Source organism: Palaemon carinicauda, chromosome 8 (assembly GCF_036898095.1).
Source record: "Palaemon carinicauda isolate YSFRI2023 chromosome 8, ASM3689809v2, whole genome shotgun sequence".
Taxonomy (NCBI): Eukaryota; Metazoa; Arthropoda; class Malacostraca; order Decapoda; family Palaemonidae; genus Palaemon; species Palaemon carinicauda.
The window spans coordinates 134,934,439-134,950,372 of NC_090732.1; the positions used below are offsets into that span (position 1 = coordinate 134,934,439).

The 15,934-nt window shown below is 39.1% G+C and overlaps 1 protein-coding gene across 4 annotated transcripts in view; it reads right to left on the minus strand.

Moving 5' to 3' along the window:
- LOC137645951 (mitochondrial nicotinamide adenine dinucleotide transporter SLC25A51) overlaps positions 1–15,934 on the minus strand; it is a 136,795-nt gene that overhangs the window by 31,386 nt on the left and 89,475 nt on the right. For all 4 annotated transcript variants that reach the window (XM_068379021.1, XM_068379022.1, XM_068379024.1 and 1 more), the window contains exon 5: positions 11,549–11,660. In XM_068379021.1, the coding sequence (XP_068235122.1) occupies positions 11,549–11,660 (112 nt within the window). The remainder of the gene's footprint in view (positions 1–11,548; positions 11,661–15,934) is intronic.

Sequence of the window (15,934 nt, forward strand, 5' to 3'; positions counted from 1 at the left end):
ATTTCTTAGCAAAAATATCTGTATTCTACAGAATTAGAAATTTAAACAGAAAAATTTATTTCAATAAAAAAAAAAGTCAAGAGATTGCAGAAGTATGAATAGGAAATGTATGAAAATTGTTAAATAGAGATTTTGTAAGTAAATTATTAAATTATTCATGAACCTACAAATTATATTTCATTTATATTTGAAAATTGTATAATAAAAACATTGTAAATAAATTTATAACTTATTTGTGAACCTGCAAATTATATTTCCTTTATATTAAGAAATTGTGTAGTGGAAACATTGTTAATAAATTGATAACTAATTTATGAAACTGCAAATTATATTTCCTTTATAAATGAAAATTGTAATATAGAAACATCGTAAATAGAGAAATCATTTATGAAATTGTAAATTATATCTTACTTATACTTTTATACAAGAAATTAAATGAAGTTATTTTATTTCATGTTTTCTCTAATGAAGCTACAAGTAATTTAGTTAAAAATTAAAATTTGAGAGAGAGAGAGAGAGAGAGAAGAGAGAGAGAGAGAGAGAGAGAGAGAGAGAGAGAGAGAGAGAGAGAGAGAGGAGAGAGAGAGAGAGAGAGAGAGAGAGAGAGAGAGAGAGGAGGGGGGGGGGGAATACGCAAGGGTTCCTTTAACTCTATGACGGCAGTGACATCATGCGCAGAAGTGGCTTAAATCGTACCGCTGTCTGGCCGACCTTACATATATAGACCTTGGAAATCACTAGATTTGCCTCTCGCCTTCCGCCAGAAATATGACGTCATCAGACTTTTTTTCTTAAATTTACGGTAAGTTGTACTAATCTCGTAACTAATGATACAGACCACTAAAACACTTGAAATCGTTACTCAGTGTTTCAATGATGGGAATGCTGTAATAAGATTAATCGGTAACAATAAAAGGAAATCTTTGGGTTTGTCAGCTCGCTTCCGCCAGATACATGACGTCACAAGACACGTGACGTAAACTCTACGAAGAATGACTCGCAAATTATGTAAATTCATTTTCCTTTTTCTTGCAAGAAATGAAAAGAAAATACTTTCAAGAAATGAAAAGAAAATACTAACTTACCCAGCAAAAATATTTCATTTTTATAATGTAAAAGGAAATATATATTCAAGAAAATATTTGCCCTAATAGTATACTTTCTTTAGATATACATCGATCTATTATCAGAGATTAAATAAAACTAGCGTACATTCAAATTTACGGTATGTAGTACTCATGACATCCAATACAGACCCACAAAAATACGGTACAGTATTATTGTACTGTATTATAAGGTAATGTAACCTAAGGAAAAAAATACTTTTTTTTTTTCCTATAGAAAAAGATACCTTTTGTATCGTTACTTAATATTTCGATAATGGGAATACTATTACTAACCGTTAGCCTATTGGAAGGAAATCACTATTGTCTGTCGTAACTCCGAGCTGTCGTTAAATGAGGACTACCTGTAATTAAATTCTCATCAGTTCGGGGTCTACGCAATTGTGTTAAAGATCTTCTTGTGACTCTGTGCAGGGCAGTTAGTTCTGAAGACCACAAGGGGACTAGTCATCGTTTGAATAACCCTGTTGTTTTGGGAATTGAATTGACTTCTGCTGTATGGAGAGTTCCATTCAGTAAGTCTATGGCATCATCAATATTTTCAACCTGTCCTACATTCCCTTCAATTTCGCTTAGCTCACGAAACTTATCCCAGTCCGCCTTGTCAAGATTCCATCGTGGCGATCTCTGTAAAGGTGGACCATTGTTGGTGTTTATAATGATTGGTGCATGATCACTAGTATGCCAATCATCTAATGTCCTCCAATCAAAATCGAGAAGGCAATTAGAGCTTACAATTGATATGTCAATACATGACAAGGTACCTGTCTGGACATGAAAGTATGGGCTCTCCTGTATTAAGGAGTCCCACATCTTCATTTTCCACAATTGATACGATATTTCCCCACGTGTTTGCTAAAACATCACCCCACAAAGGATGTCTACCGTTCAAATCTAAGTAAAATGAAAGGATTTGTTGATTCACCTCTACTAAGTTATCATACAAAATGTTACCATTTGGAGGCAAGTACAGAGAACAAATTGTATATTTTCTCCCAATATCAATCTGTACAACCACTGCCTGCAGAGGAGTATGAATAGATAAGGGTATTTGGGGAACATCTCGACGAACGTATACGAGACTTCCGCCATGGCTCCTTACTCGGTGATCATACAGTATCCTATAGCTAATATATTCGCGACTACAAGGGGTATTAGCATAAAGCTTGCTCTCCTTTAGACATATAATTATTGGGGAATGCTCATGAATTAAGAGCTTAAGTTCTTCAAATTTCGCCCTTAAACCCTGACAATTTCATTGCAAAATGGAGGAAAAAACTATGCTTTAGTTTTGGAAGAACTTTTGGATGAAGACTGCCCATCAGCAATTTTTGATTTAACACTATTTCTCGGTGGTTTTATAAGAGAGGGTCTTGATAAATTGGGTTTTGTGTTTTTTATTTTATTTTTGTCCTTTTGAACTAGTTGTTGAGGGGGATGGTGGACCTCAACTTGAATTTCTGATTCATTTAAATTGTCTTCCGATTGATCAGAATCATCAACAGACAAAACATCATATTTATTTGATGTCATAACTCTAATATTTCTTATGGAAGGGGGTGAGAGAGATGGAGGTCTTTCTCTTTCCCAATTAATAGGTTGTGAGCTACCAGGTTTTTGTACCTTCCCCACTACAGGTACACCTGGTAACTTGGTTTCAATTGGAATCTCCATTAAATCAGGCAAGGACATGGCCTGGGAGAGGTTAGTACTATCCTTTGTAATGGGGGATAGAGGTTGGATAGTGGTGGGCAATGTCTTTTTGTTGATACACGATAGTAAATCCTTAGGAGGATATATTCTTGTCTTATTATGCAACACTTTATCAGTAGATGGTGAATTTCTTTTTCGAGAACTACCTATAGTAATAGGTGGGTTAGATGATTCCCGAGGAATTTTTTCTCCTGTTCTTAATGTCTTTGCACAAGTAGTAGATTTATTTAATAATCTCTTGGCATGCCCTACGCTTACATGTTCAATAATTGATTTATTGAGGGCAGCTTCTTCTGACTTATAAAACTGGCAGCTCCTATCATTAGAATTATGATTTGAGTTGCAGTTCAAGCACCTTGCCTCAAATGTACATTCTCCATGGTAAAGATTGGAGCAAGTATTACAAATTTTATCATTCTTGCAAACTTTGGAAGGATGTCCAAATTTAAAGCAATTAAAACATGGCAGTGGCTTCTGCTTAAAAGGTCGAACTCTAATCCTTTCATTTTCTATGTCTATGTGGAAAGGTACATCAGCATCCTGGAAAGTAAGAACAATCATTGATGTTCCAGGTACTTTATGTAATTTCCACACTGATAGTGGACAAATAGCCAATATCTCCTCTTCTGTAAATTCATATATATCCCTATTGAAAATCACTCACAGGAACAATTAAGAGAGTACTATACATACAGCACCAAACAATAATTTTATATATATATATATATATATATATATATATATATATATATATATATATATATATATATATATATATATATATATATATGTATATATATATATATATATATATATATATATATATATATATATATATATATATATATATATATATATATATATATATATATATATATATATATATATATATATATATATATATATATACATACATATAAACATACTTTATAGACATGAGTTGTGGCAAATCTTGCTTTTCCAACTAGAGTTGTAGCTTAGCTAATAATAAATAAATAATAATAATAAATAATAATAAATAATAAATAAATAATAATAAATAATAATAAATAAATAATAAATAATAATTAAATAATTAAATAATAATAAAAATACTACTAATAATAAAATAATAATAATAATAAAATAATAAAATAATAATAATAATAATAATAATAAAATAATAATAAAATAATAATAATAAAATAATAATAATAATAATAAAATAATAACAATAATAAAATGATAATAAAATAATAGCAATAAAATAATAATAATAATAAAAAAAAAATAATAATAAAATAATAAAATAATAATAATAAAAATAATATGTTATTTTGATTATAAAATAAATTTTTGAATATACTTACCCGGTGATTATATAGCTGCAACTCTGTTGCTCGACAGACAACTCTACGGAAAAACTCGCCAGCGATCGCTACACAGGTTGCGGGTGTGCCCAACAGCGCCATCTGTCGACCAGATACCCAGCTCTCAATGTAAACAAAGACTCAATTTTCTCCTCGTCCCACTGCGTCTCTATTGGGGAGGAAGGGAGGGTCATTTAATTTATAATCACCGGGTAAGTATATTAAAAAATTTATTTTAAAATCAAAATAACATTTTTCAATATTTAACTTAGCCGGTGATTATATAGCTGATTCACACCCAGGATGGTGGGTAGAGACCAGTAATATATGTTTACACTTTTATGAGCTAAGAGTTTTTTTATTTCATTTTAGAAGTTATCAAAATAACAAAAACAAAATAAATAGGTACCTGGTAAGGAAGTCGACTTGAACAATTACTCTGCCTTTTAAGTACGTCTTCCTTACGGAGCCTCGCGATCCTCTTAGGATGCTGATCGACCCCTAGGATCTGAAGTATCAAGGGTTGCAATCCATACAACAGGACCTCATCAAACCCCTAATCTAGGCGCTCTCAAGAAATGACTTTGACCACCCGCCAAATCAACCAGGATGCGAAAGGCTTCTTAGCCTTCCGGACAACCCATAAAAAAACAAAATTTCAAGAGACAGATTAAAAGGATAAGGAATTAGGGAATTGTAGTGGTTGAGCCCTCACCCACTACTGCACTCGCTGCTACGAATGGTCCCAGTGTGTAGCAGTTCTTGTAAAGAGACTGGACATCTTTCAAGTAAAATGACGCGAACACTGACTTGCTTCTCCAATAGGTTGCGTCCATTATACTTTGCAGAGATATATTTTGCTTAAAGGCCACGGAAGTTGTTACAGCTCTAACTTCGTGCGTCTTCACCTTAAGCAAAGTTCGGTCTTCCTCACTCAGATGTGAATAAGCTTCTCGTATTAACAATCTGATAAAGTCTGACCAAGCATTCTTTGACATAGGCAAGGATGGTTTCTTAACTGAACACCATAAAGCTTCAGATTGGCCTTGTAAAGGTTTAGTACGCTTTAAATAGAACTTAAGAGCTCTAACAGGGCATAAGACTCTTTCTAGTTCATTGCCTACGATCTCCGATAAGCTGGGGATATCGAAAGATTTAGGCCAAGGCCGAGAAGGCAGCTCATTTTTGGCAAGAAAACCAAGTTGTAGCGAACAAGTGGCTTTTTCTGACGAAAATCCGATGTTCTTGCTGAAGGCATGAATCTCACTGACTCTTTTAGCCGAGGCTAAGCATACCAGGAAAAGAGTCTTTAGAGTGAGATCTTTCAGGGAGGCTGATTGTAACGGCTCCAACCTGTCTGACATGAAGAATCTTAGTACCACGTCTAAATTCCATCCAGGGGTAGCCAAACGACGCTCCTTGGTGGTCTCAAAAGACTTAAGGAGGTCTTGCAGATCTTTATGTTTGGAAAGATCTAAGCCTCTATGCCGGAAGACCGATGCCAACATGCTTCTGTAGCCCTTGATAGTGGGAGCTGAAAGGGATCGTCCTTTTCTCAGGTATAAGAGAAAAACAGCTATTTGAGCTACAGACGTACTGGTCGAGGATACAGAAACTGACTTGCACCAGTCTCGGAAGACTTCCCACTTCGATTGGTAGACTCTAATGGAAGACGCTCTCCTTGCTCTAGCAAACGCACTGGCTGCTTCCTTCAAAAAGCCTCTAGCTCTCGAGAGTCTTTCGATAGTCTGAAGGCAGTCAGACGAAAAGCGTGGAGGCTTTGGAGTACCTTCTTTATGTGTGGCTGACGTAGAAGGTCTACCCTTAGAGGAAGACTACTGGGAACGTCTACTAACCATCGAAGTATCTCGGTGAACCATTCTCTCGCGGGCCAGAGGGAAGCAACTAACGTCAACTTTGTCCCTTCGTGAGAGGCGAACTTCTGCAGTACCTTGTTGACAATCTTGAACGGTGGGAATGCGTAGAGATCCAGATGTGACCAATCTAGGAGGAAAGCATCTATATGTATTGCTGCTGGGTCCGGGACTGGAGAGCAATAGATTGGAAGCCTCTTGGTCAGCGAGGTTGCAAAGAGATCTATGGATGGTTTTACCCCAAGTGGCCCAAAGTCTCTTGCACACATCCTTGTGGAGGGTCCATTCGGTTGGAATTACTTGCCCTTTCCGACTGAGACAATCTGCTATGACGTTCAAGTCGCCTTGGATGAACCTCGTTACTAGGGAGATGTCTTGACCTTTTGACCAGATGAGCAGGTCCCTTGCGAACTCGTACAACGTCAGTGAGTGGGTACCTCCTTGTTTGGAGATGTACGCCAAGGCCGTGGTGATGTCCGAGTTAACTTCCACCACTTTGCCTCGAAGGAGAGACTTGAAGCTTTTCAAGGCCAGATGTACTGCCAACAGCTCCTTGCAGTTGATATGCATGCTCCTCTGACTCGAGTTCCACAGTCCTGAGCATTCCCGACCGTCTAGTGTCGCGCCCCAGCCCACGTCCGATGCGTCCGAGAAGAGAACGTGGTTGAGAGTCTGAACAGCCAGGGGAAGACCCTCTCTTAGGTTGATATTGTCCTTCCACCAAGTCAGACAAGACTTTATCTTTTCGGAAACCGGGATCGAGACCGCTTCTAGCGTCTTGTCCTTTTTCCAGTGAAAAGCTAGATGGTATTGAAGAGGACGGAGGTGTAGTCTTCCTAGTGACACAAATTGTTCCACGGATGACAGCGTCCCTACCAGACTCATCCACAGCCTGACTGAGCAGCGTTCCTTCTTCAGCATCTTCTGGATGGATAGCAGGGCTTGATCTATTCTGGGGGCTGATCGTCTTGTTGTTCAGCAACGTCCTCATCAGAGGGTTCCTCATCCGAAAACTGATGAGGAAATGGCAACGGAGTGGGCAACGTCTGGCTCGCTGAGTCCGGTCGCACTGGTGCATGCGTGACGGAGCCGGACGCAACATCATGGAACTGCTGCACAGTCTGTGAACTGTCAACAACCATGGGTGCGCGAGGAAGCACAGCGTCAACCCGAGACTGTCTAGACCGTCTGGGTTGTGCAGTCAATACCCTACCGGGTTGCTGAGGTTGACGCACTGCGTCAAAACAAGTCACCTCTGCTGGTTGTTGAACGTCCTGAACGTCAACAACCACCTCCGAGCGTCGCTTAACGTCAACGTGCGGCTGGCAACCCACACTGGGTCGCATCGGTGGAGGAACCACCTCAACTGGCAGACGCGAGTAGGTTACCTCAGCGTCAACAGGGCGCACAACCGACCGGTTGGAAGGTTGTTGGCCAGAAGGTTCGGTAGCAACCTTCTCCGCATTAAAGTCCTCTATCAAGGACGCAAGCTTGGACTTCATGTCTTGCAGCAAAGCCCATTTAGGGTCTACGGGAGCAGGTGCGGCAACAGACGGGGTTAGCGACTGAGGCGGTACCGGTTACCATCCCTGAAAGCCTTGTTATGCATGACATAATTGTACAGCAAAACTTCAAAGGCTTGAAAACAGCTGTGAAGTTGACCTGTAAAAAACTTGGAGCGTCTCCTGGCCAGGCACCAGGGAGAGTCTACGAGAATTGAGAAGTCTATCTGGGTAGAGGCATGAACTCCCAAGCCGAGAACTTCTCTCGTGTCATATCAGACTCTCGCTCTATAAACCAGTTTAAAAGAAGGGAAAGCAAAGGCTGTATCCCCCAAACTCCTCCTGGTGAAAAACCAGTCGCCTAGCCAACGTAAAGCTCTCTAGGAGAGCGAGAGAGCACTAGCTTAAAAACAACGGCTTCGAAGTAGCTAGGCCTAGTGTAAGCTCTGACGTTTAGGCGAACGAGGAGCAGCAGTTACAAAAAGATCCGGACAAAGATCCTTAAAAAATCATCATGATTTAATTAAAGTCCATAGGGGGCTAAGCAGCTTTAGGCTCCTCTCCATCTGACAGAGTCCTCAAGGGAATATCAGTAGGAGGGGGAACAGCAACTTCCTCATCTACAGGAACCTTGTCCGATAAAAGCCGAGTCTCAAGCAAGGGAGAGACCTACCGTGGTGGCAATGCTTTACAAGCAGAGTCCACACTCACTGGTGCATTAGTAGCGGACCAGAACGCAACGTCATGTAACTGCTTGACAGTCTGTGAACTGTCAACAACTGAACTGTCAACCACAACAGGTGCGTGAGGACGCACAGCGTCCACTCGAGACTGCTTTGACTGCCTAGACTGAGCAGTCAAAGCAACTCTAGAATGCGGAGGTTGACGCACAGCGTCAAAACAAGTCAACTCCGATTGTTAGTGAACGTCTTGAACGTCAACAGGAGCATCAGCAAGTGGCCTAACGTCCAAATGCGGCTGAAAAACCACACGAGACCGCATCGAGTGTGGTTCTAAACAACCTGACTGACGTGACTAAGCTACGCCAACGTCAACAGTAAGCACAAAGGAACGTTAGGTTGGCTGAAAGCCAGGATATCGATGAGATAAACGGCTAGACTCAACGGACTAATCGGCAGAATAGTCTTCCATAAGGGAGGCAAGCATATACTGCATGTCTTGCCATACAACCCATTAAGGATCAACGGAAATGGTTGTGGTAAGAGACGAGGGTAACGTCTGTGACAGCAACACTTTGCCAACAAAAAAGACTCTCGGAGTCTGTGTTACGCTTTTGTTAGGCGGCGAGCAGTTATCCGATGACTGCATAGGGTCAGAGCTGTCCTAATGGTTGTAACCAGGACGCTGGACCTGTCCTGAAAGGACTGACTTTCGCTTAAGGGCTTCGAAACCTTGTGACATGTTTCTTATGCGAAAAGCCTTCGGATGACGAGGAGAAACAACGTCTCTCTCGTCTTATAGTAGGGGAGATCTTGGTAAGATACACCCGATACCATAGAGGGAAAACGTCTGTTCGTTGATCAAGGCCTCTCGAACCCATAAGTCGTTTGACATTACTTCTCCCCTGGGCTTGGGAGCATGCAAGAGGTCCCGGACTAGGTGAACGACAGGCACGAACAGACGAACCCTCGGACGCAACACTGTAACACTTTGCGCATATCACTTTATCACTTCGATTTTCTGTTTTGCACTTATTTCACTGAAATCGAAACTTTTACTGATTTCTACCTGAAACACGCAATTCTACCCTTCATTAAAAGGTAGTAATTGCGAAATCAGTCGTATAATGCAAGCTCATTAATACCAGCAAAAAACAGAAAACATATTTTAAGATAAAAAAATCAGTGGCTGGGAAAGAGACTAAACACTAGTTCATATAAACTACGTTTTCAATCTCTCACCGCACATAGCCTGGGGACGAGAATAAAAAACTAAAAACGTTTTAACCTTCCTCCCCGTACAGCGACTAGGGACGAGAGTAACTCGAGAACAACGTTACCCGCTTGAACGGAACGTTTTCTCTCCTCTCTCTCCCTCCGTCTCTATCTCTCTCTCTCTTTCTCTCTTGATTTCGCACCTAAGAGAAGAGCCCAATTATATTTCGTCAAAAAAACATGTTATTTGACTAAAGGAAAAAACTGAAAGGTTTTTCAAATAAAAAGTTCCTTTAAAATAGAATTTAAAACATTTAAGCTAAGAAAGAATGAACAAAACATCAGAATCGATTTACTCTTACTGCAAAGTGAAACCGTGATACACTCTCTCTCTATCGTAACGATAGAGCGCATGTTGAACGTCCTGAACGTCAACAACTGCGTAGCATAAATAAACTAAACGTTAGTTCATCTTTGAAAACAGTACGAAGACTATCAAAGAAATTCTTTCATAAAATATTACATTTAAAAAGTTTTAAATCCTTAGCTCTTTAAAAGCTAATTACGATATAAAGGGCTCAACGTTGATTAACTTCGGTTTCCAAGTTAGGACCGCCTACTCTCAGGAAAGGTCGCATATAAACAAAACATTAAAATTTATTATTATATGTTTATAATAAGTGGAAAGTTAATCGAAGAGGCCTAATAAAGGCGGAGAGATATAAAATATATAAAGGAAAATCTATAACGTGATAAGATAATTACTAAAAGCCTAAACACACTTCCGTCTAAGGGAAGGGTCGGCCATTTAAAAGTGAAAGAAAGTCCATACTCTCTTTGTCACCATAATTAAATCTATCCAAAACGAGTTCAAGATTTAAGATGAAGATAAAACACCTGCATAGTGAAAGCTCAAAACTAGAATATAGTACTTCACCAAATAGATGTGAAAAACTCCAGTTTAGCAACAGCGAGTAAAGTACGTCTTGTCGACACCTCGAAAAAGAGAGAAAATTGAGTCTTTGTTTACATTGAGAGCTGGGTATCTGGTCGACAGATGGCGCTGTTGGGCACACCCGCAACCTGTGTAGCGATCGCTGGCGAGTTTTTCCGTAGAGTTGTCTGTCGAGCAACAGAGTTGCAGCTACATAATCACCGGCTAAGTTAAATATTGAAAAAATAATAAGTATAACATACATACATATATATATATATATATATATATATATATATATATATATATATATATATATATATATATATATATATATATATATATATACTGTATATACACACACACACACGTAAAAAAAATTTTACAGACATGAGTCGTGGCAAAACTTGCTTTTCCAACTAGAGTTGTAGCTTAGCTAGTTATAATAATAATATGATAATGAAACAATATCCAACAGGTTTTGAAGATTTGAGAACAAAGCCCTCAGAAGAATATTGGGAGTTAAATGGTAGGACTGGATTAGAAATGAAACCCCAAGAGAGATTACTCAAGTGCCATATGTGGATGAGATCATGGTGAGCGGTAGATGGAGATGGTTTGGGCATGCTCTTTGCACTCCCCAAGAGAGATTAATTCACCAAACTTTCAACTGGACTCTACAAGGCACTAGATGAGTTGGAAGACCCAGGCCTACATGGCTGAGGGCTATGAAGCGTGAAGTAGGTGATGGATGAAGAAGTACTGAATCAAAAACTCAAGGTAGAGACGACTGGCGAAATCTAACTGAGGCCCTTTGTATTAATAGGCGTAGGAGTAGATGATGAATGAATGAATGATGAAAATATAACAATAAATAACAAAGCAAAATGGAAACGTGCTCGAGTGTACATACCCTAAAGAAATGGCCCTAGAATCAAAGACTGTAAAAGGATATCAAATAGAAATGCATCACAATACAACTAGATCCTCTAGCTTATGTAATGAGTAACTTATTAAGATATGAATGACTAAAAACTGGATTCAGGTATTTTCTCTTTGTTGCCTGTCATAAAGAACTACAACGTTTGAAGCTCATAACAAAACTTATATCCGAGAAACTGTAGCATAAAAAAAACAATCCATAATAATCTACTTACTTGTATTTACCATGGAACTTTTTGTCCTGTAGCACAGTCTGGATTCTTTCAAAAGGACAGAGAATTGCTTCAGTGCAACCTGCTAAGGTAGCTGCTATCGCCATTGTTGCACCTAAAATAGAATAATGATCCTTCAGTTTCAATAGTAAAGAAACTTAAGATAGTGTACCATTGCATATTTTTGTAGCTACTTGTACCAGTTAAAAAAAAATTGCACAGAAAAGCTAATGGGTGATCATACAACTTTTACTCAAAATGATTATTAAAATGAAAATTCAAGCTTTTCAAATCAAATTATGTAAACTTTAAAGTTGACAAAGAAATTGACTTGCAACTCAGATGTATTTCCTTATATTGATAAAATTGTGAGAAATCTAAAAAGGTCATTATCAAAGCTGAAACTAACAGGCATTCAATGGGAAGTATTTTACTCTTGACTGTATTTAAGCTTCTGATTATTTTAATATGAATAGATGAATATAAACATTTTCACACATGTACAGTAATAGAAAACTGACAAATGTAGAAATATTCTGATATTGCACATTAAGCCTGACAAGTTTCATTTGGAACTGCAGAGGGAAATATTGTACATTAAGCCTGATAAGTTTCATTTAGAACTGCAAAAGAAATAATATTACTTCAAATGTAACTGCAGTATGAAGCTTAACTGAGGCCAAACATACCTGAAAAACCAATATTAATTTAAAATTCATCCACAATAAAAAAAAAAAAAAAAAAAAAATACATCTAGAGAACAATGGCATGATTTACATTCACAAACAATTTCAATTAAAATTGACTTGGTTTAGTAACAAAATATTTTGTAAAAGACTCTGTTCATAAAACTTTAAATCAAAATAAAGTGGTGTGTCCTACCAAGAATTTTTCAGTTTGAAAATATTGCTCAGTCATTGGGATTAGGAGGCCATGTAATATTAAGCTGGAAGACTGGGGGGTCTTGCAATCCCAAGTCTTACTTGCTGTACCTAAGAGTAGAATTTATTGCAAAAATGACTTTGATCATACTGAAACTGACTTTTGCAACATTGGAATAAGCTTGGGATATGAAACAATAGGACTAGAGTGATAAAAGAAAACAACACCTAAAATTAGTTTAGATTTCCCGGACAGTAAATCATGCTCATTGCCATAAACATCACAAATTTGGAAGTAATTTGTATTTTTCCTAACTATACAAACCTGAGTTCTTTACTTAGGATATATGTTCCAGTGAGCTAGATTTAGCCACAAATCTTTCACGCAAGGTGACAACAACCCTCTACTGGTTAGCATGGGTAGTGGGGGTTAGACCAACCTTCCCCCTAACACACTCACCCAATGAGGTCTCTTCACTTTTGATTGTAGGCAAGACTTCTACGGGGAAGGCAATGGAGGGACAAGTATGTGTAAACTACTCAGGTTTGAATAGTTAGGAAAAATACACATTACTTCCAAATGTGTCATTTATTCCAACATAAATACAAACCTTCGTTCTTTTCTTAGAGCAGACTCGCCTCTAGGTGGGTAGAGGTTCAATTCTAAATGGCAGGACACATTGCCCCACGATGCAAATCTGAGCTCGATAGTATGTGAAAAAAGTATCCTGACACACCAGGAACCCTTGGCCAGTTAATACTAGAGTTGACGGCCTGAGTAACCATGGTGAGCGAGTGGAAAATCGCATTATGACTTTACCAGGTATATATAAGGAGTGAGTTGACCCACACTCATACTTACAACTAGACATTGCCAAACTCCCCCTAGCAAAGAAATTGAAGACATACCAAATTATATACTGTACACTCTTATTTTAGACCACAAAGCTAATATGGTGCTTACCTGCTGTATGAATGAGGCCAAATTGCAGTGTCTCTAGATGCTGTGCCCCAAGAGAGGGGAAGATGAAGGAAGAAAAGGCCAGTCATTCTATCCAGACTAAAATTGTGTTACTTCTGTCCTCGAGCGACTGCTACTAGTCCTGCAAGGGAGTTAAAGTAGCTAAACCACTTGTTGAGTGGACACCACAGATCCTACGGTAAAAGTAACTAGGGTTCTATGGGTTACACCTTACAGATAGGGGGTGGTGAAGGTAGTTTTTCTCTTCCATACAGCTGCTTGGAGTATCTAAGCCATAAAATAGTCTCTCTTGAACGCCAGGATGTGCTTATGCCCCAGACGCCATGACCTCTGGGTCTTCTACTATATTGAGCAGAATGAGGATCAAGAGTGCAGGCAATGACCTGCAAAATCCAAGAGGAACCAGTGTTCTTGGTGATTCTCCCTTTAACCCTGCCCACACGTCACAAGCAGACACTTGAGATAGCACCTTAACCCCTCTCACAGGACATATTAACAGTTGGTCAGGATCATCAGTTACTTCTCAAAGACTCAAAATCTAGAAGGGCCAGACCTAGTCTGCAACAGGTGGATTTCAAGTCTTGGCAATAACCTCAGGAATGAAGTTGAATCGGTGATGTTGGAGGAAAGACCATGCAACTTTCTAATACTCTTTGCAAAGGCAAGTGCAAGAAGGAAGACCATCTTGAAAGTCAAGTTGTGATCTGATGAGTGACACCAGTTCATAAGGAACTTTCAGGGAATGTAATACATACCTTCACCATGTTCCAAGCAGGTGGTCTCACTTCCGACTAAGGGCATGTAAGCTCGAAACTCTATATGAGCATAGACAATTCCATCAAGGAGGAAATATCAACTTCTTTCATATTAAAGATAAGGTTTAAGGCTGAGTGATAGCCTTTCACCGCCAAGACTGAGATGGATTTTTCCTTCTGGAGGTAAAACAAAAACTCTACGATCAGGTGTTTTGTGGCTCTGAGTGGACACGATGAGGCTGAGTTCCTTGAGCAGGTGCACAAACACCAGCAAGAACACTTGCTGACGGTTCATGAGTCGCCTGTACTTTGCTTGCACTCAGATGTTGGCAAGCAAGGTAAGGTTGGTCTGATTGGAAAGATTTGCTGCTGCTAAAAATGATCTCGCAGAAACTCGTGATGCCTGATGGGCATGGTGGAAGGTGCCTCCGAGTCTAGGGATGCATTGAACACGATCACCAGAATGCTCTTTAGATTTCAAGCTTCAGAGAGTTATTGCGAGGTGGTGACACGTCACACCCACCTATGAAGCACTCGTGGGGGAGATCACTCAAATGATAAAGACCTCCAGCCCTAACGAGAGGGTTGTCCATCCTCGTAGGGTTAAGCTTTGCAAAGAACCTCAGGCCAAACAAACTCAGGGCACACACTCACACTTTGGGTGTGAGGACGCCAGGCTGGAACTCTGAAGAAAATCCACCTGCAATTCCTCAGGTGGATGAGGAATTATGGAAGAATTATCCACCATGGGCACAAGACTTATTGGGAGGGACTCCCCTCCAGCAGCTCAGTAAGGAAGGTTAAGACTGAGCCCTGAGGAGGCTGCTGTGCCCCAAGCTTCAAAATCTCTAAAAGCCATTTCTTCATGGGGAACCCAAAAGCCCCAAGGAAGACCATGCTGCGTCAAAAGCTAGACTCCCCATAGAAGGGTAGGACTGTTTCGCTAGGGGAAACAGCGGATTCATCTGCACCTTTAGATTGTCTGAAGGTCAAACAGTTATTACTCTTATCTAACTGCCCTCCAAAAGAAGCCGAACTGGATGAAATAGGTGGGAGTAAAAGCTGAAGGAGATAAGAGGTTGGAAATTCTACGACTTCGAGGATGAACTTGAAGGCGAAGAATCCTTTTTAGACTTTGTAAGTCTACCGTACTGCTCCCACTGGGAGGATGACCACTCCTGACAAGGGCGGCCCGATATGCCAGAACAAACCCAAATGTTAGCAGTCCTCAATAACCAAGCACTCCTGAAATGAAAAAGGAAATCTTTGAAGTTATTATAGCCAGTCAAATAAGAATAAACAGAAGAGACAGACGACATGTCTGCACTCGACCATAGCCAAAATAAATGTGAAGATAGCTCACGGGATCAGTGTTTGAGCGGGGAAATTGGTCTAACCTCTGCTACACCAGTTAACTAATGGAGGGTTGTTGAAATCTTGCATGAAAGTTTTCATGACTGAATCCAGCACATGCTGAAACATATATCCTCAATAAAGAATGAAGGTTTGTATTTGAGTCAGAACAACTATGTCGTAATTTCAAATTCTTAAAAGTTATAAAGAAATTAAACTTATTTTAAAATAACAATATCTGCTATTAAATTACCAAACAACAAAATATTTCAAGGATAACATTAATACACTCCAGTATTGAAAATTTAACATTTGCTGTTTTAAACCATACAATAGAAAGAAACATTAAAAATTTTAATGATTCATAGCAAACAAACCATACAATTTTATCCCGAGTAGAGAAATGTAACACTGTTAA